The sequence below is a fragment of the Taudactylus pleione genome, unplaced genomic scaffold, assembly GCF_031769625.1.
Source record: "Taudactylus pleione unplaced genomic scaffold, aTauple2 ptg001032l, whole genome shotgun sequence".
NCBI lineage: Eukaryota > Metazoa > Chordata > Amphibia > Anura > Myobatrachidae > Taudactylus > Taudactylus pleione.
The window spans coordinates 11,030,931-11,052,263 of NW_028285433.1; the positions used below are offsets into that span (position 1 = coordinate 11,030,931).

A 21,333-nucleotide genomic window follows, 5' to 3' on the forward strand; every position below is an offset into this window, starting at 1 on the left:
TCTCTGTTCTGCTTCAGAGTTCTCTGACAATAGTTCCAGACCCACGATCCTGAAGTTAGGGCTGGGGTTGAGTTCCACTCAATTGGTTCCAGGAGCAGGCTGGGAGCCTTCCAATAATCCCTGAAAGCTTTGATGATGCTAGACTACATACTCTATGGGTCCTACACATAAGTAGACATCTTTCAGCCAACCCAATTCCTGTATACCTCATCAACCCAGTCCACAGGTCCTGACTCGGAACTGAGGCCCTCATTCAGAGCCGTACGCTCTGAGCAGAGCGCACGCTCTGAATGAGGGCCGGGCTCCATTTTCATGGAGCGTCCTCCTGGACGCTCGTATAGCTGTGGGTCACCACCCACAGGCTATACGAGCGTGCATTGTGATGGCCGCGATGGTTGAGACCATCGAAATTGCGAGCCGGAGCCTGCGGTTGAGGTTTTCAACCGCAAGCTCCGGAGTGATTTTGGCTCTATCAGAGCCAAAATCACTCCCACTGACATCACTAGTGATGTCAGTGGGCCGGCTTCTGACGGGAGGCGTTCCCGTGGGAACGCCCCCGTCAGGGAGGCACGCCCCCGGCACGCCCACCAAAGGGGGCGTGCTGTCAATCAACATTGACAGCACGCCCCCTTTGATCGGACACAACGAGCGAAGGACTTTCCTTCGCTCGTCGCGTCTGGCGCATGCGCACGACGGAGCTCCCTCCGTCGTGCGCATGCTCAGTCCATAACATCGACCCACTTGCGAGCGGACAGCCGCTCGCGAGTGGGTCTGATTCAGGCCCTGAATACTCAAACCGTGACAGAAAACAGTTTTTGGCACATCACTGCAAAATGGACATAGGTGTTCTTGTGAGGTTTCAGAGGTGGGAAACCTTGTTAATAAAGGGAAAGGTAGTGTAAAATTATGAATAGAGGTTAGAAAACTAGTTTTATTTAACTTAGGAAAAGGCACCTTGGAGATTTTTTTTTATATATTACAAAACACCAGGATTTAATATCAATGGAATATCAATGGACAGGATAATATTTGTACAGTCTGTTCATATTACCACTTATATTACTGTAACACTGTGAATATACAGTAAAATCTCAACAAGCAGATTTAATACATGAGAAGCGGCCTAATAAGACTTGAATCCATCCCCCAGATAAGCTAATTTTGTGCAGTTACTGGAGGTCTGGTGGAAAAGTAAATGCTAGCTGCCGATTATAGCACTGCAACAAGATCTAGCAGTTTCTGATTGGGTATTTGCTTAATAATTCTGTCAGATGAGTACTTCATTCATCAGCATTGCAGTATGTCATGTCTAGTTGCAGCAATCTATATGGATTCCATATTTGTCATTTTCCTATGGACTACTGCAGGAAAGAAGTTTCCCATTGGATTTTTAAAGTGGTAAATGACAGATGTGGGGGTATTTCTGTTTAACTACATCTTATATCTAGAATGCACCTTTTGCAGATACTGCTCTCTTGTATACGACTCACATTATATTTGTGTATAAATTGGGTAATGTGACTTTCGTGACTTATCTGTGTGGTGTAAGTGTACACACGTATACGCCTGATGCAGGAACACTGTTTTAAATTGATCATATCACGTGCAACTCAACATGTAGACGTCAGAGCGCAATTTTTCTACAATAGTTTATGTGCAATATGAATTAAATATCGCACTGCACTGTGCAAGTTCCATGTTGTTACTGCACTAGGACTTTCCCAGCGAATAGGGACAGTACAGTGTGTGGAAACAAGACGCTGACATGTGACGCACCGAATCTTTGCCGGAGCCGGAAACACACATGCGGCCATTTCTCATTTGGGCAACTGTGAATACAAATAAATTAGAAACTTTAGAACCTTCAGACAAATCGTAATACAATTAATGAGAGTGATGTCTCTGCTCCCGCAGCGTTAGGGAAAGATATCGCGCTGGGGGCTTTACTATACTGAGCTCTGCAAGAAAGACAGACTGTCGCCCCGTGATGATGTAACCAGGAATCCCTCCCTCCCGTGTAACGGCGCATCGTACAATCTGCTGCTGCTGCTGCTGCTGTTCGTACTCTCAGCCGGGGAGGAGGTGCTCGGAGCGGCTGTGTAGCTGGGTAGGTGACAGTCCGCTCGTTACCCGGACACACACATACCCACAGTTACCGTGGTGCTAGTGGCGGACAGGCGGAGGGATAGAGGACAAGCAGCGACTGCAGCAGCGGACGTCTTGCGGTCATGCTCCTGTGCTCCACACCTCCTCCCAGGCCCCGGGGTGCAAACGGCTGAAGGAGGCGGAGACTGCAGAGGAGCGGAGCACTCCATCCCCGGCACGACGCTGTGTCCCCGCGGAACGACATGAGAGCCACAGACGAGGAAAAGCCGGAGGACGGTCCCAGTGACGTCACGGTGGAGGAGGAGCGAAAACCTGATGATAATCCGCCTAGCCCCGCCCCTGCGGAGGAACAGCCGCAGGTGTCAGAGGCGGAGGGTTCCGCTGCTGGGGGTGAGAGCGGAGCAGCAGGGAAGCTCTTCCATTGGCTGAAGGACAGGTGTTTGGGACGGGGACTGTGTGTGGATCCAGCCAGGGACAATTACAGGACGATGACAAGCCTGTACAGCTCCATCCAGCCGGCTGACTCAGTGAGTCTGAGCACAAGGACACACGGAGCTGTTTTTAACCTGGAGTACTCCCCGGATGGGTAAGATCAGAGCTGCGGGCTTGGGCAAGAAACACAAAATAGTGTTACACAAATACAGCAGTGGCTCCTAACGTTCCTATTTACAGAATAAAAGCGTATTGTGAATTATGCCCCTTATTTAATAAACCCGCACCACTACAGTTTATAAGGGACTGATTGTTTTAAATCAAAGTCACTCACCCCTAGCATTTACACAAATGCAGGCTCTCCCAGAGTCTGGCAATTTATTGTCTCACTAAACTGCTAAAACCCAACAGAATATGACTAGGAAGCTTCTGCGTAATCCTTTAAATCAGAGATTCCCAAACGCCACTATTACAGCCCAGGTTTTAAGGATATCCATGCTTGAGTCCAGATTGTGAAGTCAACTTGACTGAGGTACTAATTAAGTCACCTGTGCTCAATGAGGACTGTAATGGTGGACATTGGGAACCTCTGCTTTATATGTAGGCTTGCCCTGTCATCCCTTTTATTCAGGACACATGAATTTATACAGGTTCTGTGGCTAATTAAAACCAGGTGAAATGGAGACTTGAAGTCAGCCAGCCTGTATAATTCATATGTGTCCCGAGTTAAAGGGATGACATGGCAAGCCTATTTATATGTAAAGTAATAAAGAGGTCTTAGAGGGGGACTGCAGAGAGTCAGGAGTCAAGTTATACATTAGGAAGGGTGTAAGTAAGTAAATACTGAGATAAATGTGGAAAAGCTGCGTGAATCCTGTAAGAAATGTGGCTTTATGTGGGACAGTTGTCACTATCGTGGAGTGAGTAATAAGTTACCCATTGGCTTTATTACTCAATCAATTATACTTAAACTAAACTATAGATATAATGACATGGATACAGATATTTGGAATAAAGAGGTAGCGTTCCCGCTAGGCTGTTTTAGCGGGGAGCGGCACCCTGCCCTCCTGGATGGCAAAAAGCACCCTGCCCTCCAGAAGGAGGGCAAAAAGCTCCCTGCCCTCACAGCCTGCGGGTGCCGTCTTCATCCGTGGGTCGCAGTGTCCCGCTGGTGGGGAAGTGTGCTGTGACATGGTCACTGCCGGAGAATAGACGCCGGGCGCATGTGCCCGGCATCTATTCTCCCTGTCGGCAGCGCTTGGGGGCTGCCCGGCGTGTCCGTAAGTCTTATAGACATGCTCCCTTTTCGATGGCCATGCCCCCTTTTCTGGCGCGTACACCTTAGGCGCACGCGCGGAAGTTCCCTCCCTAGCTCCGGCGCCCTGCCTGCCGCTGGAGCTAGAGTGAACACTAAAGAGGTCACAGCCTAATTTATTGATTGGATTAATAATTGTTATATATGGTGGCAGAAAAAAGCAGTGCTACCTCGGCCACAGCCCAATAATAATAATATAATTGGGGTGAAAATTCTGCCCCAGCACAAACCGGATTGGGCAATACCAGCCCCTCTTAATTGGCCTAGAACTCGCCCCTCCCTGAGATAGAGACCAGATCCTCCCCTGATGTAGCATTCCCACTAGGCTGTTTTAGCGTGGTGCGGCTAAAGGACAGAATGCGCCCTACCCCTCTTGGCTGCGCCTCGCTAAAACAGCCTGCGGGTGCCGTTCTCACCCGCTGGCCACAGTGTGCCGTGGGTGGTGAAAATAGCGGTCCAGCGGTCACTGCACGTGAGTGGATGCGGGCGTTTGCGCCCCGCATCTATTCACTGAGACAGGAGCGCTTGGGGGCTGCCCTGCATGTCCGTAAGTGTTGGGCACGCCCTAAAGAGTGATGAAACGGGTATGTCTTAAAGAAACGCCTCCTTTTCAGACACACGAACGTGCAGAAGTGCCCCTTTCTAGGTCCAGTGCCCTGCCCAGCGCTGGACCTAGAATGAACACTACTGATGTAGTGACCAACTTGCAGCTCTCATAAAGGAAATGCCACCCAAGCACTGTTGTGCCACAATAGGCTACTGGGCCGCACTAGTTTCCACGAAGCTGCACCTCCCCTGTTTGAAGAAAAAAGACATTCCAACAAAAATTTAAAAAAATGATATAAACCATAAAAAGCTGGGTTAGTGGGAGGGGATGAAAAAAATGACTATTTATATGGAATGCTAAACCCCTTACAGGACCTGATAGGCCAGCCAAGGTAAATTACACTTAACTGAAATTTCCTAAGCTAGAATTTTAACCTCTGCCCAGCTTAACAGATTTCATAAAAAAAAATGTTGTTAGGGCCAAATTTAAAAACAAATGTTATCACCAGCAGCATATATAGTTTAGGACGGCAGTGATACAAATATGCCACTGGTATTCAATATTCCCTTTTCCCTCTGGCGAGGTCCAACGATGTCCGCCTTCTCGGCGGCATCCCCCCGGTCTGTTGCTGGCAACCTATTGCTGCCAGTGATGGGCTGCTGTGTCATGTGCATGCTCAGTGCCCAGTCTGCACATGCGCATGATACTTTCACCTGGCAGGGACACAGCACAGCCTGGAAAGGCTGTTATTGTGTCTCCACTCTCAGCAATAGGGACTGTATTGCTTTCCCCATCTATAAGTGGCGTAAACAATACTGTGATAAACAGCAGTAATCTTAGTTTATAGCTGTTTGTTAAATATTAAAAGGAGACCATAACCCCTTTAACGAGTGCTAAATGGGTTATGTCTCATTGTTAAATGGGGCTTTTAATTAAGTATTTGGATACTTAAAGGGGGCTTTCAAGAATAAGCATCCATATTTGTTATTCCATCAGGCTCACATTCAAATACAACATTTTGCCTTTTTTAAAACAACTATGACATAACTCTTTACATCTTATGTCTCTCTAGGTCTGTATTAACTGTTGCATGTGAACAAACGGAAGTCCTCCTTTTTGACCCAGTGTCTTCAAAGCACATAAAAACACTATCAGAGGCACACGAAGACTGTGTAAATAATATCAGGTTAGTCAAATATTGTAAAGGAAAAAGAAAACTCTGTTTCTGGGGGCACTCTAATATTAAAATGTAAACTTTATTAAGATTTCATCATAGATCTGGTAGGACTAACCGCAATAAACATATAAATACAGACAGACATACACGATACTACAATAGACAGATGATATATCACTTGATATGTGTGCCCCTCCTGAGATCAGGAATTAGGACAAAATCAAGTAAAGTTGTGACTTCAAGTATTAGAGGCAGGTGAAGAATACAAATCACTTATCTTATAGAGGGATTAAATAGTCATGAAGCCCCTCCTGTGCTACTATCAAGTATGGTTAAGTAAAATATTTCAAACCAATCGCAATATTATTGCTGTCTATATTATTAACAGTTTAAGTTTTATAAATCAAACTCCATAAGTACAAGACAGACTATGGGAGAAACCCATCAACGTGATAGTATAGTAATGAAAAGCATCTGTATATTCCGATGAAGTGATAATCTGCTTTTAATCACATGCCCGTCGGCAGAGGTGGTCAATGAGTTACCCTCTTCAAATACAGATGATGCACAGAATTCCCTGCATCTGCTGTCAGCTCCCAGAGATGGAGCTGATGAGAGTACAGAAAGAATAGTACAGGGAGAGAAAAAAGCGATCTTTATATTTTATTAAATCGCTATATCCCTCCAATTTGCAAAGTATTCTATACCAAGTTCTCCGGTGATAAAAATTCTAAACCACTCTGTTCTCAAGTCACCTTAATAACATCATTATTTGGAGTCATATATTGGTTCTCCATTTATCATGGGTGAAAATATTTACGAAAACATATACATATAATGATCCAGACTTCAATAGACTAAGATATGTTGATAAACAATGGAGGAGAAAATAACATATCTGCAATCCCCTCTACATGTATTTGTAACAGTGTTACAAGAGACAATTCAGTTATTTAATGCAATTTTAAAAAGAGATTGTCTTCACTTGTTACTGTTTTCAGAAGGTCAGTACACGGCAAGTATATCTTAAGTTCATATTATAATTAACATGAATTATGCCCCATAGCAGAAGAAAATGCTGGTTATTAATGGTCAGACAAAAGAAAAGGAAACAAGAAACAATGAAATATGAAAGTCTCTGTTCCATGCACAATCCTACAATACTATCTCAACATGTGCAATCAATATTGCAGTGAATGTCTAAATAGTAAGGAGGCTGCCCTACTTAGAGACATAGACTCACAACCAAAAAATTGATTTGAAAAACTGACACAAGCGCTACCTCTTTAACCAAAAAAGTTCATGATAGATGATGATAAAGATGGTAGAATTACTTATGTAACTATGTCTGGTACATTGAAAACAATCATAGGGTGTACACTATTTATTGACATGGAACATATAAGTATAAAACACAATACATATGACACATAAAAACTTCAGCTTGGTAACTCTGATGTAAATAACTATGTCACCAAGAAATCACAGATGCATGACATATATAATACATATAAGTCCAATCCCGGTGTTTATAATATAAGGTGGCTGCTTTACCAGAATTATGCAGGTCATGGGCATAGGTGTAAAAAATTGCGGAGAGATAGTCCGGGTCCCTCAAATCCACAGGTCCATTGATTCTCCAAAATCCTGGTGCTGCAGTGGTTCTAACTCCCTCCTGCCAACGCGTTTCGGTACTCCGTGTACCTTTATCAAGGCCTGGAGGTGTAGATGATTGGGCTCTCTTAAATAACCCTTTTGATGATGACTTCCGGTTCCGGTTATCGCGGACCGGAAGTGGTCGTCCGTTTCTAATTGCAGTCCCCTCTAAAACATTCTGTATATCCTTCCAGCTTGAAAGCAGCATGTAGACATGTTCTTGTTTATTCCGAAGATTCCCTTTATTTTCTATGAACGCTTGTTTATAGCGTCAAGCCGGAAGTTCGAGTCGTCAAACCGGAAGTGACGCCATCGAGGGTTACAGAAAAACATGTCCCAGGAAATATGGAGCGTGAAATTAGTTCCACATCATAATAGGCTGGGACAGCAGCTCTTTATGACCAGTTTGCAGGATCTACTGGGTCCCTTTACCAAACACACCAGTTCCACACTGCTCTGTGCTACTACCACACTGTATGTGTCCTGCAGATACGCTCCATATTTCCTGGGACATGTTTTTCCGTAACCCTCGATGACGTCACTTCCGGTTTGACGACTCGAACTTCCGGTTTGACGCTATAAACAAGCGTTCATAGAAAATAAAGAAAGGGAATCTTCGGAATAAACAAGAACATGTCTACATGCTGCTTTCAAGCTGGGAGGATATACAGAATGTTTTAGAGGGACTGCAATTAGAAACGGACGACCACTTCCGGTCCGCGATAACCGGAACCGGAAGTCATCTTCAAAAGGGGTATTTAAGAGAGCCCAATCATCTACACCTCCAGGCCTTGATAAAGGTACATGGAGTACCGAAATGCGTTGGCAGGAGGGAGTTAGAACCACTGCAGCACCAGGATTTTGGAGAATCAATGGACCTGTGGATTTGAGGGACCCGGACTATCTCTCCGCAATTTTTTACACCTATGCCCATGACCTGCATAATTCTGGTAAAGCAGCCACCTTATATTATAAACACCGGGATTGGACTTATATGTATTATATATGTCATGCATCTGTGATTTCTTGGTGACATAGTTATTTACATCAGAGTTACCAAGCTGAAGTTTTTGTGTCATATGTATTGTGTTTTATACTTATATGTTCCATGTCAATAAATAGTGTACACCCTATGATTGTTTTCAATGTACCAGACATAGTTACATAAGTAATTCTACCATCTTTATCATCATCTATCATGAACTTTTTTGGTTAAAGAGGTAGCGCTTGTGTCAGTTTTTCAAATCAATTTTTTAGTTCAAAGTTTATTAGTCCTTGGGGGGACTGAGATCTGACTGTTAGCTGCTCACTTTCAGGTGTAGCGCTGTATAAAAATTCCCGTTTTTCTTGCTACCATAGACTCACAACCCTCTATTGACAGATATGGGGGAACGATTCCCTTGGTGAGGAAAAACCTCACTATCTGTGCAGGATCATAATAGAAAAAAGAGAAATTGTACTTTACCAGCTGGCAACCCTGCCTGTACTAAACCACGTGTAGGGGATTCTATCTGCATGAAGTTCAATGCACTGCGAACATCCTTCAGTGTATTCTCCTCATGTGGACAACGCGCGTTTCACCCTGCGGCTTCATCAAGGTCCAATATTGTGCAAATGCTTTTGGAGATGGGGATGATGGACAGTCTAACACAGTCACATTGTCATTTTGTTTTAATTGAGATGATTACATTCAGCGTTGTGTGTAGTCTCACAGGTTGTTTTTGTTTTATTTGTTTACATCAGGGGGCTACATTTATTATCCATTGGTTTTTCAAAACCGCCAATGATTAGCAGCTTTGAGCGATGGATTTAGAGTGGTAACTCGATTGAATGCTAAATCAGGCTTTGAAAAACCAATGGATAGTAAATTTAGCCCTAGGGGTCTGGTGTAGCATCCCAAATTGCTTGGCAACATTTCAAGCAGGTTATTAATTACCTGGTTAAAAAAGTAAATTTATTTGAGAAAATCAGCGATCAAACCCAACTTGCACTATGTATACATAATAGGACAGACTGTAATGCATTTTCTCCATGCCGACATGCTACACCTGCACCTTTGGCTTCATAAATATGCTACGACTGTATAGGAGCCCCCACCATCACTAGCAGTGCAGCAGCATTTCCTTCATCAGGAGAATGGAGTTACCTGCCCTGAGGAGCTGGAGCCATGTGGAATTGTGGTGTAGTCGGGTGAGCGTACGCAGAAATCATGTGATTTCATGCACCAAGAATAGAGCTGCTGCAAATGCACATTGATAGTGATGATGGATAGGAGCCGTGCTGTCACATATATGTGTACAACTCTGCATACATGTGATTATCTTCACTCTTCTGCTTCTGTGGCTGGCGTGTGCAATGGTAAATCTGCCCCATATGTTTAATTGGTTTATGCAAATTCTCAAATCAATTAGTCATGCCTGTACTGTGTAAAAACCTTTCCTTTGTTTCTGTTGTGCCTGCAATGCTCAGAAGTGTTAAACCTATGGCAGTTTAATGGGGTTCTCTAGAAACACTTTTGCTTGTAAGACAGGATAGACCTCAATGGAAGTCGCAAGGAAGTTTTGACATGAGTTCTTTAGTACATTTTGAATGCTTGGTTTTGTCTAACCTGTTTATCTAGGGTTGGTTTAAAAAAAACTGGGTGTACGAGTCCCTAATGTTATGTTACCCAGGCAATCATAAGTAAGGCTGAAATTATGTTAACTAAGTGAACCTCAGTGCTCATGAATGTAATTCAGTGTCCACAATATGTACAGTGAGTTTGAGCAGCAGTTATGCTATGGGATGCAGGACCAGTGTATGCTGTGCAATATGTAATAAGAGATTTTTTTTTTTCTGTCTTTAAATCATGTCATCTAACAAAATAGGAAACAATCCTTGCTAGTAATTGCCATTATGGTTGATTTTAAATGACCCACATCTTGTAGAGCTCCAGTGCTAGGGAGTATGCTAGGTACCGGAAAAGGTAAGAGGGAATGCTTCCTCCATGGGCAGCTTACGAAAAAGGAAAGGATATCCCCTTTTAAATCCGTCAATCACATCTCTGAACTACAATAAAAAATGCTCTCCTGAATGGCATTGTACATTACACATAATTTTTTGTCATGTGTTAAATGTACGTAGTAGTTGTTTAATCATTGCAGTCTCGTGAGATGGTTTGTTGCATTCTTGGGCGAAAAAGACTCTCAGTGCAAGCTGAGTCGCACGGGACTTGATAGTCAATTGCACCAGGTATCTCGCTATGGTGTATTGAGGCTAGGTGTATGAGGACACATCTATAGCTTTACTGTCAGAACAGCTGTATACATATTCCTGTAAAAAGTCCATCCCATCTATCAAATCACTGGCTTTGCTTGTAACAAAGCAATTCTCTAATGATACATGTACTCCTTCATATTCTTTACCTGCTTTCATTATGCACCATTTAAAAAAGAACAGAATCTTGGAAAGTGGTGTTCATATTATTTTATTCTATTGTATGTAAAACACAGTAGTGCCCCTATAAAATGCATCTGCATGGCTCCTTGTAACCAAAGGCTTTTTTTATTGATCCTTGTGTTGTTTAAAGTTGTGAGATGTCTTATTCCATACCACACCACCCCAACTGACTTTTGTACACAAATTCTTGTTTACTATTAATCTATTGTATTTTTTTGTATGCGCACAGATTTCTGGACAACCGGTTGTTTGCAACCTGCTCTGATGATACTACAATAGCACTATGGGACCTGAGGAAGCTAAATACGAAGGTTTGCACTCTCCATGGACATACCAGCTGGGTAAAGAATATAGAATATGACACACATACACGGCTTTTGGTGACTTCTGGATTTGATGGCAACGTCATAATTTGGGATACAAATAGGTAAATGAAATTTAGATAATTGGGCAAACAAAATGGCCTTAAAATTCCTTTTTTTTTCTGTTAATATTATTTACCTCAACCTTGTTCTTGTGGCTTGAACCAACAATGGAATCGTGCATCTAGAACTATTATCATTCATGCAGTCAAATGAAGTTACAATTCTAATGTAAATAAATTTAGTTATTCTATAAAAAAAATAATTTAAAAACATTTTCTCCATATCTTTAGTAAATATCAAATATTTGAGCATGTTGCTCTGCTTGATTTGCATTCCATTTAACTTGCGTAAAACTGAAGAGAATGCAGGTCAACCAGACTTTTAAAGGTATTTATTTTATGATTTAGTGGCCAAGAGTCAGCACAAATTTTGTTTCACAATATTTTTGTTTGTCTATTTTTGTTTTTGCAAACGTGTTCATTTATTATTATTTGCTTCTATTTAACAGGTGTACTGAAGATGGTTGCCCGCACAAGAAATTCTTTCACACCCGTTTCCTAATGCGCATGAGGTTAACGCCTGACTGTTCAAAAATGTTGATTTCAACTTCCTCCGGTTATCTGTTAATTTTGCATGATTTAGACTTGACAAAGTCCTTAGAGGTTGGCAGTTACCCTATATTGAGAGCAAGAAGAACCGTTTCCACTTCAGGTATAAAAGTCATAGAAATATATAGATCTATTATTGCTTTTGTATCACCGGGTACCATTATGTAAAGGTTAGCATTACTACCTCACAGCACTGAGGTCCTGGGTTCAATTCCCACCACCAAAGATATATACCTTTTTCCTCATTCTCCACACATTCTGTAGCTCTAGTTGACTAATACTGTTTCCATGTATTTGTTTTGTATTGTTTACATGGCATGTCCAATTAGCCTTCCTTAATGTAAAATGATGTGGGACATGGATGCTTTATGCAGATAAAGGATAAAACAATTTGCATGTATATACTATGTTTTGTATAGATTTTTCTCCACTAGCTGAAGCATCACAGCACTACTCTGTTGGTTGTATTATCTGTATATTGGCCTAGAATTTCCGTCCTGACAATAGCTTACACATGGACATACAGTAGTAGGCCGCACTGACATACTCTGCTGCTGTTAGTATTATGCTTTTGCAACTAGAAAAACACTGCTGCTCTCAGTCACTCTTGTGATAGGTTGCAGGCAGCATTTTATAAACTTAGAAAAAACATGCAATAATGACTGTGCCAGTGGGGAAATAAATATAAATCAAATAATATGTCTGTTCATTTAGCAAAATCAAACATGGTTTCTCATTTAAAAAACATACATGGATATAGAGAGTTAAAATACTTCTGCTGATGGATTCTTTTTTTATAATAGATAGCAAATAGAAACCATTCTTTACAGTTATTATCAGTGTTGCAAGTAAAGATGGTATTTATCAGGTATTTTAAGTCCAAATCTCAAAGGGAAAACTCTGGTAATTAGGTGGGGATATCCCTCCAATGCCTAGATACGTCTCTAATTGTTGGTGTTTATACCTAGATACAATACTTTGTTGGAGTAGGTAAATGCCGTATGTGTATCACTGTGGAGGACTTCTGATAAGTGCTGTTGTATATGACCTTGCCTTGTTGTAGCTGAGGGGAGAAGCTCGCATTGGCGGTTATGTGACAATGCACGAGTGACTTACCGCTGTTGGTCACGGTTCCTTGTGCACAGAGCCCGAAGCAGTCAGAGTGCTAACAGACGGACTGCCTCTCCCAACAATGGTAGTATCTGGTTTGCGTGTCTCAATAGTCCGCACCTGTAGCGCTCGGGTAAGATGGCAGCGGGGACTAAACGGATACCTTGGCAGACAATCTGCTGATCAGTGAGGAGGGCATATTTACATTTTTAAAGGGCAAAATGTTCTACTTGATGTATTGATAAAGTTACTGCCCTCCTCACTGATCAGCACCTGCATCTAGAATGGACACTAACAGACAATGGCAGCAGGAAAAATGGGCTCTGTCAACGCGTTTTATCCTTGTTCTAAGAACTTTATTAAGACATTTATAAACTTAATTGTTTGTGTGGCAGCATCCTCATTCAATGCATCACCATGGAAGTGCTTGACCTCATATGGATGCTAGAGTTTCTCTAGCTAATACAGTTCTAGGGTTTGAGCGTGTGTGACACTGGGGTAGATGTATGAAGCAGTGAAAAAAGTGTAGAAGTGTGCGAGTGGAGAAGTTACCCATAGCAACCAATCCGCTCCTATTATTTTATAGAATGTAAAGCTGATTGGTTGCCATGGGTAACTTCTCCACTGGCGCACTTCTCCACTCTTTTCACACATCTACCACACTAACCATAAGGTGTCAGCACAAGAGCTTTTCTGGGTTTTCATTTTTTTTTTTTTATTTGTTTTAATAAAAAATTGACATGAAGAGTGTGTCAGAAAGCAGATCTTCTGCTCGAACAGATTTTTAAAAATCTGCAAGCACAGCTTTGGGCCAGTAGCAAAAAAACCCTCTGATTCATAGAAGTCTTTTATTGTTTATCCTATTTCTGTCGTAAGCAATTAAAAAGCTGTTGAAAAACTGCTCAGATGCTATATAGCAGACCTGTTCAATCTGTGGCTCTCCAGCTGTTGTGAAACTACAAGTCCTACCATGCCATGCCACAGTTTTGCTATTAGGGAATGATAAAACTGTGGCAGTGCATGCTGGGACTTGTAGTTTCACAACAGGTGGAGAGCCACAGGTTTGCCAGGTCTGTTGAAAAGCTGTTATGTCACACCACTCTGGTCTACTTGACTGCTGTTCTAGCACTACCCACTTCTTCCCTTTCTTATCCATGCATCTATAATGGGAGGAGTTTTGCCCCATATTTGCTGTTTGTGTCAAAGTTTCGGCAGATCAGGGGTGGAGCTTATTATCCCAATCTCGTATATATGAGTGTAGAAAGGTCTGATGTGTTCCTTTTTGACAATGATGACCATAGTTCTCATATCCTTGTCCATTTTATCTGTGAACCAATGGACATTGTGACTTCCATTTGAACAATATTTTGTAAACAAAATGCTGCTTGGTTTAAAGGCATTATTTCAGAAAAGGTGAGAACGTCACTTCCTATCGAGATGCTTTTGACACCATTTTTTTTTTTCCTGCACTAGTTTTGATAGGAGCCTCTAGCGTTCTGTTTATTTACATCTTAACATATTCTGAGAATGGTAATAAGATCGGTGTTAATATTAGCCAAGTCATTACCAGCTAAGCAGTTGTTAAACATTTGCATGTTAGTCTGCTTGTTCTAAACAGAGATATGATTTTAACTAAGACATACTCTATGATCTACAGATGTGACCACATCACCTACATCTTCTGACGCCAGGCCATCAAGCTCGCCATGTCATCACAGTGACTTGGGCTCCCTGTTTGAGAAACACACTTCCCGTGCCTCACAGAGAGAAGGTATGTGTAAGTGTGCCCCTAGATTTTTCTAGAGTTTTCAAATTGGTCAAAAGTTGACCATGTATTTTCCTTACCTGAATGGGAAGCTGTTTAAGGTGGTATCGGAATATTCCATGATGCTCTGTTTCCTTTTGCCTCCCAGTGCCAATGGGTTACGTTAGATTATTTCACATAGTCTCTCCTTTAGGGGTGTGTTGTCACCAGCAACTGTTTGCATGCATGCTGTGCTGTAATTCACAGGGATGTTTTGTAGACTACATTTATCCTGCATTCTAAGGTTTTACATATTTGTTACAAAGACATTTGCATAATTAGCTGTTTCTTTCTTCACAATGTCTAGTCTTCTACACTGCTGCCTTCTGTCATTTTACATTACTAGAGTAACTTACAGCACAGAGAGCAAGTTATCAAATTACACCTCTCAGCCAAGGTCTTACAATAAATCAGAAATGATTTGCTAGGTATTTGTCATCAGACAGAATGATAGGATAGGATGTTGGCTGCACACACAAAGAAGTCTGCCACCATAAGTAGTATTGGTTTATATTGAAGAAACACATACCTTTCTATATAGTTGCTGACCTATATATGTAACAAACCATCCCAAAAATTGATCACAATGGAAATGAGTTCTTTCAGTTTTCATTCCTTTTTTTCTGCGGTAGCATTTAGATGCTGTCATGTAATGTATGAAAGCTGACCTGTCCCAACGCATAACTACACATGTAATAAATGTTTGAATAGGCCACTTATAAATGTAGATTGAATTTATTTCATTTCACAATTTATCATGTGTTTATAAATCCACATTTTCCATATCTGCATGACGTTGCCCACATTTGGCAAGCATAAAATATTAGAGAGTATTAATGTGTGAATAGCTCATGTACCGGCAAAAATTTCCTAACTATACTCTTGAGAAACCCTCTCAAACCCTAGAAAGTCTGCCAGCTTTCAGCGCATTGGCACAGAATTTACTATTCGTTTAACATAGTCGCAGACTAGAGGACCAATTACACCAACAGGTGATTTAATGTAAATCTAAGGAATTTATAGGAGAAAGGTTGATACAAATTGATAGCTATTTTAGGGAGAGACTACATTCTAAGCAAAGGCTGGGAAGTGCCCTCTGCAATGGACGGACAAAGCACTTTTCCAGCAACATCGCTACTTTTCTTGGGCATGAAAATGACCAATTTTGGGTTACCGCATCTTACAGTGATGTGCACAACCAAACATCACGACAAGCCCGACGTACTGCCGATGTGGGACTGTGCAGGCTTCCGGAGTCCGTGAGCACAGAGTCACCGTTGCGATTGAGACGCACAGTTACAAAAATGTTTTTAAAAATGTATTGGGCGTCCCTGGGAAGTGGACACATGAGATGGTCAGTCTTAAGGGCGATTCGCGGGCACGTCATTGAGTTAGTTGCGAACTCGGAAGATTAATAGTTCACATTGGAGGCCATACTCTGGCATGGAAACAGCAGCTAGTATGGGGCTGGTTCATGTTTCTATAGTGCAGCCAATGGTCACATCTAAAGATGCACCAAGCAGCTGTACACCAGGGAAGGGCTTGTATCTGCATTAACATAAAGTCACAGATGTGCAACTGGGAAAAAATCTCAGACACAGACTCTGCTGCATGATACTAAGAATCAGCCCCTTAGTATTTTACATTGTATATTAGGACCGTGTCACTACTTGGGGTGAACATGGGGCAGAATGTGGCCAGAAAGAGCCCAGGAGGTGGCAGACCCTTTTAGTGTACACTAGCTGCATAGAATGTAGTGCTAGCAGATGGAGGAGGAGCATAATATGCTGGTAGATACTTACATTTTTGCAGTTAACCATTACATTGTGTTTTACATTTACTAAATAAAATCATTGCATCGCACATGCATATCATGTTAAGGGCCTGATTCAGAGATGGACACAATGCAATGTTTCCGCAGTTTGAGCGATTATCGGTGATCTGCGCATACGTCATACTGCATTACCGATGTTGCTCACAGTGAGAATTTATTCGCAAAGCGATTGGCAGGCCACGACCACATGTGGACACACACAGGCATATCGTGACAGTTTTTGGGGCATGTCTGCCTGCGATCCCGTAAGGAGAACAAATGGCTCTGCCGTCTGTTTCCGTTGCCATCCTGTGGGACCATGGTTACTCAGGAGTTATAGACTGATGCTGCATCTTTGTACACAGCCGCTTGGATGTGTGAAGCCGCTGATGGGCATCCCGATACAAATCATGGCGGCAGTGACGTTGGAATATTTTCGCACAGCAGCTGCGTAGAAACTGGCAGCAGTGGTGGCATTAGCGTACATCTGAGTCAGGCCCTAAGTTTCTTGCTATTGTTAAAGGAATATGAGCCCGGTACAAATGTTTCTAAAATAATTCAGGAGACTAATAAATAATGATTTATTTATTAAACACAGAGATTATTTAGAGTTAAGGCCATTCAAGCTCTCAGGGTAAGATGGCACGGCTCAGCTGCAATATTACCCTATATTTAACAGAATGCAGAATATGCAGAAAGTGCCTCCTCTTGAAAACTTTTTGTCTTTGTGGCAGGCACTTCCCCTCGTAACAGCCTAGAGGTTTTAACCCCAGAAGTTCCAGGGGAGAGAGATCGTGGAAACTGTATTACATCACTACAACTCCACCCTAAAGGGTGGGCTACACTTCTACGTTGTTCCAGCAATACTGATGACCAAGAGGTAAGCATGTTCCCACTGATCAGTGCTGATGAATTGTCTGTGTTGTCAGGTGTGAGACTTGCCCTAAGAAATCACATCTGTTTATGAGGAATGGGTTAATCTTCACAGGACACACTCATACCAAGTCACATGCAAATCATCAAATAAGTGTATTTGAATTTCTGTATAATATGACTATTAATATGATTTCTCCTTAAAATGCTGGAATTTGTTATATTTTATTTCACACAATCTCTTTAAAATAATTAGGAAGGCAGTAAGATGAAGAATACAGGACATACCAGTTGAAAACTGAACTACCCTGTATAAAACGGGGCCTGCTTAGACTGGAACTTATTCTGTTGCCGTTAGATGTATTTACCTTTTGCTATGCACATACAAAGTAATAGTAATGCAACAAAAAGCAAAATCTTGTGTCTACATACAGACGCTAGGTGGTGTGCAGATGTGTCCTTAGTATCCAGTCACATGACCAACATTTACCATGTCATAATGTCGACACTAGAATGTCAAATTATTTCAGCATGTTGACAAGTACCATGTCGACATCATCAGATGCAGGGAAGTTAGGGTTTGGCTCTAGAGGGTGGGGATTAAGGGATAAGGAGGAATGCTCATCAGAACGCTGGTGCATCAGATCACTCAGCCGGATGTGACGATCATGTGACCGCTTGGACTGAGAAGAGGACAGTGGAGACGCCACTGTCGCCAGGACCAGGTAAGTGTCCACTGGCCCACCAGGGCCAATATTCTATCATGTCGACATGTCGTCCTTGTAGACATGATGCATGTTGACATTCTCATGTCTGCCTAACCTACCACACCCGTGTCCTCATACACTGTGGCTTTTGTCAGATGTCATCACATTGATCGTCCCTCTCGATGCACCAGGTTCCCGATGACTCGGCCGTACAGTGTGTTTTTCTTGCTCTTGATATACATCTTATTCGCATCAATAGAACAACTGGGAGCGACAAAACTACTTGGCTAGACTGCAATGATCAATTTCATGTGTGACATTTGTATATCTGTGTGCGACTGAGTCTGACTCTGTGTACAAAGCGACAGCAGCTATTTCTCACACTATGTTCCGATGTGCTTCATCTGCGACTTTGTATGTGTTTAAAACTGATTCCTGTGCGGTTAAAGTTGCAGTTCTAGTACAATGTGAGGGGTGTTTTGCTGCGTCTGCACTGTGAATAAGATGCAAAATGTAAAACAAACTATGGTATGCTGCTCTCGGAGTGGACAAGTCGTGACGGCGTTTCGCACTGTATGGCGTATAGATGCTAGGTGTTTTACTAGATTTAGTAATGATAAAGTGCACAGGAAACCAGATCCATCCATCCTGCTGGTATTTTAATGCTAGAGTTTTAAAGTAAATACATATATTTTGATCATTGTTTTAGTTTGATTAGAATAGTTGTCAATTTACTATGTTTTTTTTTTTTTTTACAGTGGACCTGTGTGTATGAGTTTCAGGAAGGGGTTCCTGTACCTCCAATTTCTCCTCGCTGCTCTTTGAGACTAACTCATTACATAGAAGAAGCCAACGTAGGCCGGGGCTATATTAAAGAACTGTGTTTCAGCCCAGATGGACGCATGATTGCCTCTCCACATGGATATGGGATCCGATTGTTGGGATTTGATTCCCAGTGCAGTGAGCTTGTAGACTGTTTACCCAAGGAAGCTGGCACTTTACAGGAAATTCGATCCCTATATTCTCATAAAGATGTGGTCCTGACAACAAAGTTCTCTCCCACACACTGCCAGATAGCATCAGGGTGCCTTAGTGGGAGAGTCTCCCTGTACCAGCCCAAGTTCTAACTACTAGGCAACTTTTTTCCATGACCAGATTGAGGATCAATATGTTCCCAGCTCTTTGAAGAGACATCAATATGTACCCGTTGCCTGAAGATATCAAATCTGTACGTTTTAGTCTGGAAGGAGACTGCACTGGTTTTAATGGTGACTTTATTTTTCTCAGTTGGATATTATGTTCTGTATTTGATTCGTTCTAAAAATTCATGCATTAGAAATTAAGCCTCTGCTCTCAAGGTAAGATGTGTTTTCACATATTTCCAAGTCTCACTTTAGCATATTTAGCAATAGAGATGTTCTTAATAAAGTAAATTACATAATAAGCCCATATATAGTTCTGACAGATGACTGTAAAAGAACTGTACCTGTATATTTGTCATTATTTAATTAAAATATACAACGGGGTAAAATATTTAATGAATGTTACTGAGCTGTGCATGGTGTTGATCTTCTTACAAATGAAGTAATCAGGTTTCAAGGTCCCATTACTAAATTGATACTGAAATTATGTAAAGCAGTTAATATGATCACATTTACTGTAAGCTGTAGACACAAGGCTGCTGTATGATGTGACTGTCATAGCATTTAATCCACATGACCTGTTACTCATAGTTCGCAACCACTGTTTTTAGATGTTTGTTTCTTTGTTTTTGAATATGGAAAACTTTTTGTAGAACGTGCATCAATTATATTTGAAATGTGTTTCCTAGTGGATAATATGTATTAAGTAAAAATCTCATCTATGGCAACCTTTCTTGTACTAAATATCATTATTTACAAGTAAAAAGTGACATCCATTCACATAAATTTACTCTTTAATCACAACTGTATTGGAACAAGGAGTTAGTCTACCAAAGAAAGTATACCTGTATAAAGTAATTCAAAGGTCACTCTTTTATACTTTGCTAGTCACAGTCTTATCACAAAGCTGCCAGATGTTCTAGGAAGTGCGGCCTTTGCTATATTGGAATATGGGTGCTATGTGGATAGGATCAAACACTGCAAAGGTACTCTATGAAATACTATATTAAAAAAAAATGTATATAAAAAGAACTATTTCTGCATATGCATGTGCAATTGTTTTTCATGGTTTCATCTGTTTATTATAGATGGCGAAAAATCGAAACTTGTCAAACATGCACATGTTCTACTAAAGTTCCTTCTATATTCACTGCATCCGGAAAGTAATCACAGCGATTCACTTTTTCCACATTTTGTTATGTTACAGCCTTACTCCAAAATGGAATACATTCATTTTGTCCTCAAAATTCTACACACAATACACCATACATTTTTTTGAGATTTTTGCAAATTTAATTAAAATAACAAACAAACTAAGAAATCACATGTACATAAGTATTCACAGCCTTTGCCATGAAGCTCAAAATTGAGCTCAGGTGCATCCTGTTTCCACTGATCATCCTTGAGATGTTCCTACAGCTTAATTGGCGTCCACCTGTGGTAAATTCAGTTGATTGGACATGATTTTGAAAGGCATACACCTGTCTATATTAGGTCCCACAATTGACAGTGCATGTCAGAGCACAAACCAAGCATGAAGTCCAAGGAATTGTCTGTAGACCTCCGAGACAGGATTGTCTCGGGGCACAAATCTGGGGAATGGTACAGAAAAATATCTGCTGCTTTGAAGGTCCCAATGAGCACAGTGGCCTCCATCATCCGTAAATGGAAGAAGTTCGGAACCAACAGGACTCTTCCTAGAGTTGGCCGGCCATCTAGTCAGGGAGGTGACTAAGAACCCTATGGTCACTGTCAGAGATACAGCATTCCGCTGTGGAGAGATGCGAACCTCCCAGAAGGACAACCATCTCTGCAGCAATCCACCAATCAGGCCTGTATGGTAGAGTGGCCAGACGGAAGCCACTCCTTAGTAAAAAGCACATGGCAGCCTGCCTGGAGTTTGCCAAAATGCACCTGAAGGACTCAGAAACAAAATTCTCTGGTCTGATAAGACAAAAGATTAAACTCTTTGGCGTGAATGCCAGGCGTTATGTTTGGACGAAACCAGGCACCGTTCATCACCAGGCCAATACCATCCCTACAGTGAAACATGGTGGTGGCAGCATCATGCTGTGGGGATGTTTTTCAGCGGCAGGAACTGGGAGACTAGTCAGGATAGAGGGAAAGATGAATGCAGCAATGTACAGAGACATCCTGGATGAAAACCTGCTCTTGACCTCGGACTGGGGTGACTGTTCATCGTTCAGGAGGAAAACGACCCTAAGCACACAGTCAAGATA

At 41.7% G+C, this 21,333-nt stretch overlaps 1 protein-coding gene across 2 annotated transcripts; it reads left to right on the forward strand.

Moving 5' to 3' along the window:
• Positions 1–1,855: 1,855 nt before the first annotated feature.
• DCAF10 (DDB1 and CUL4 associated factor 10) lies at positions 1,856–20,294 on the forward strand. Of its 2 annotated transcripts, XM_088461287.1 has the most exons (7): positions 1,857–2,692; positions 5,473–5,586; positions 10,901–11,098; positions 11,545–11,747; positions 14,412–14,525; positions 17,106–17,251; positions 18,710–20,293. In XM_088461287.1, the coding sequence occupies exons 1-7, from the start codon at positions 2,349–2,351 to the stop codon at positions 19,076–19,078; spliced, it is 1,488 nt and encodes a 495-aa protein (XP_088317413.1). In that variant the 5' UTR covers positions 1,857–2,348; the 3' UTR covers positions 19,079–20,293. The 2 variants fall into 2 exon arrangements, with proteins under 2 accessions (XP_088317414.1, XP_088317413.1); XM_088461288.1 differs by lacking the exon at positions 5,473–5,586 and having other exon boundaries at positions 1,856–2,692; positions 18,710–20,294.
• Positions 20,295–21,333: the final 1,039 nt, after the last annotated feature.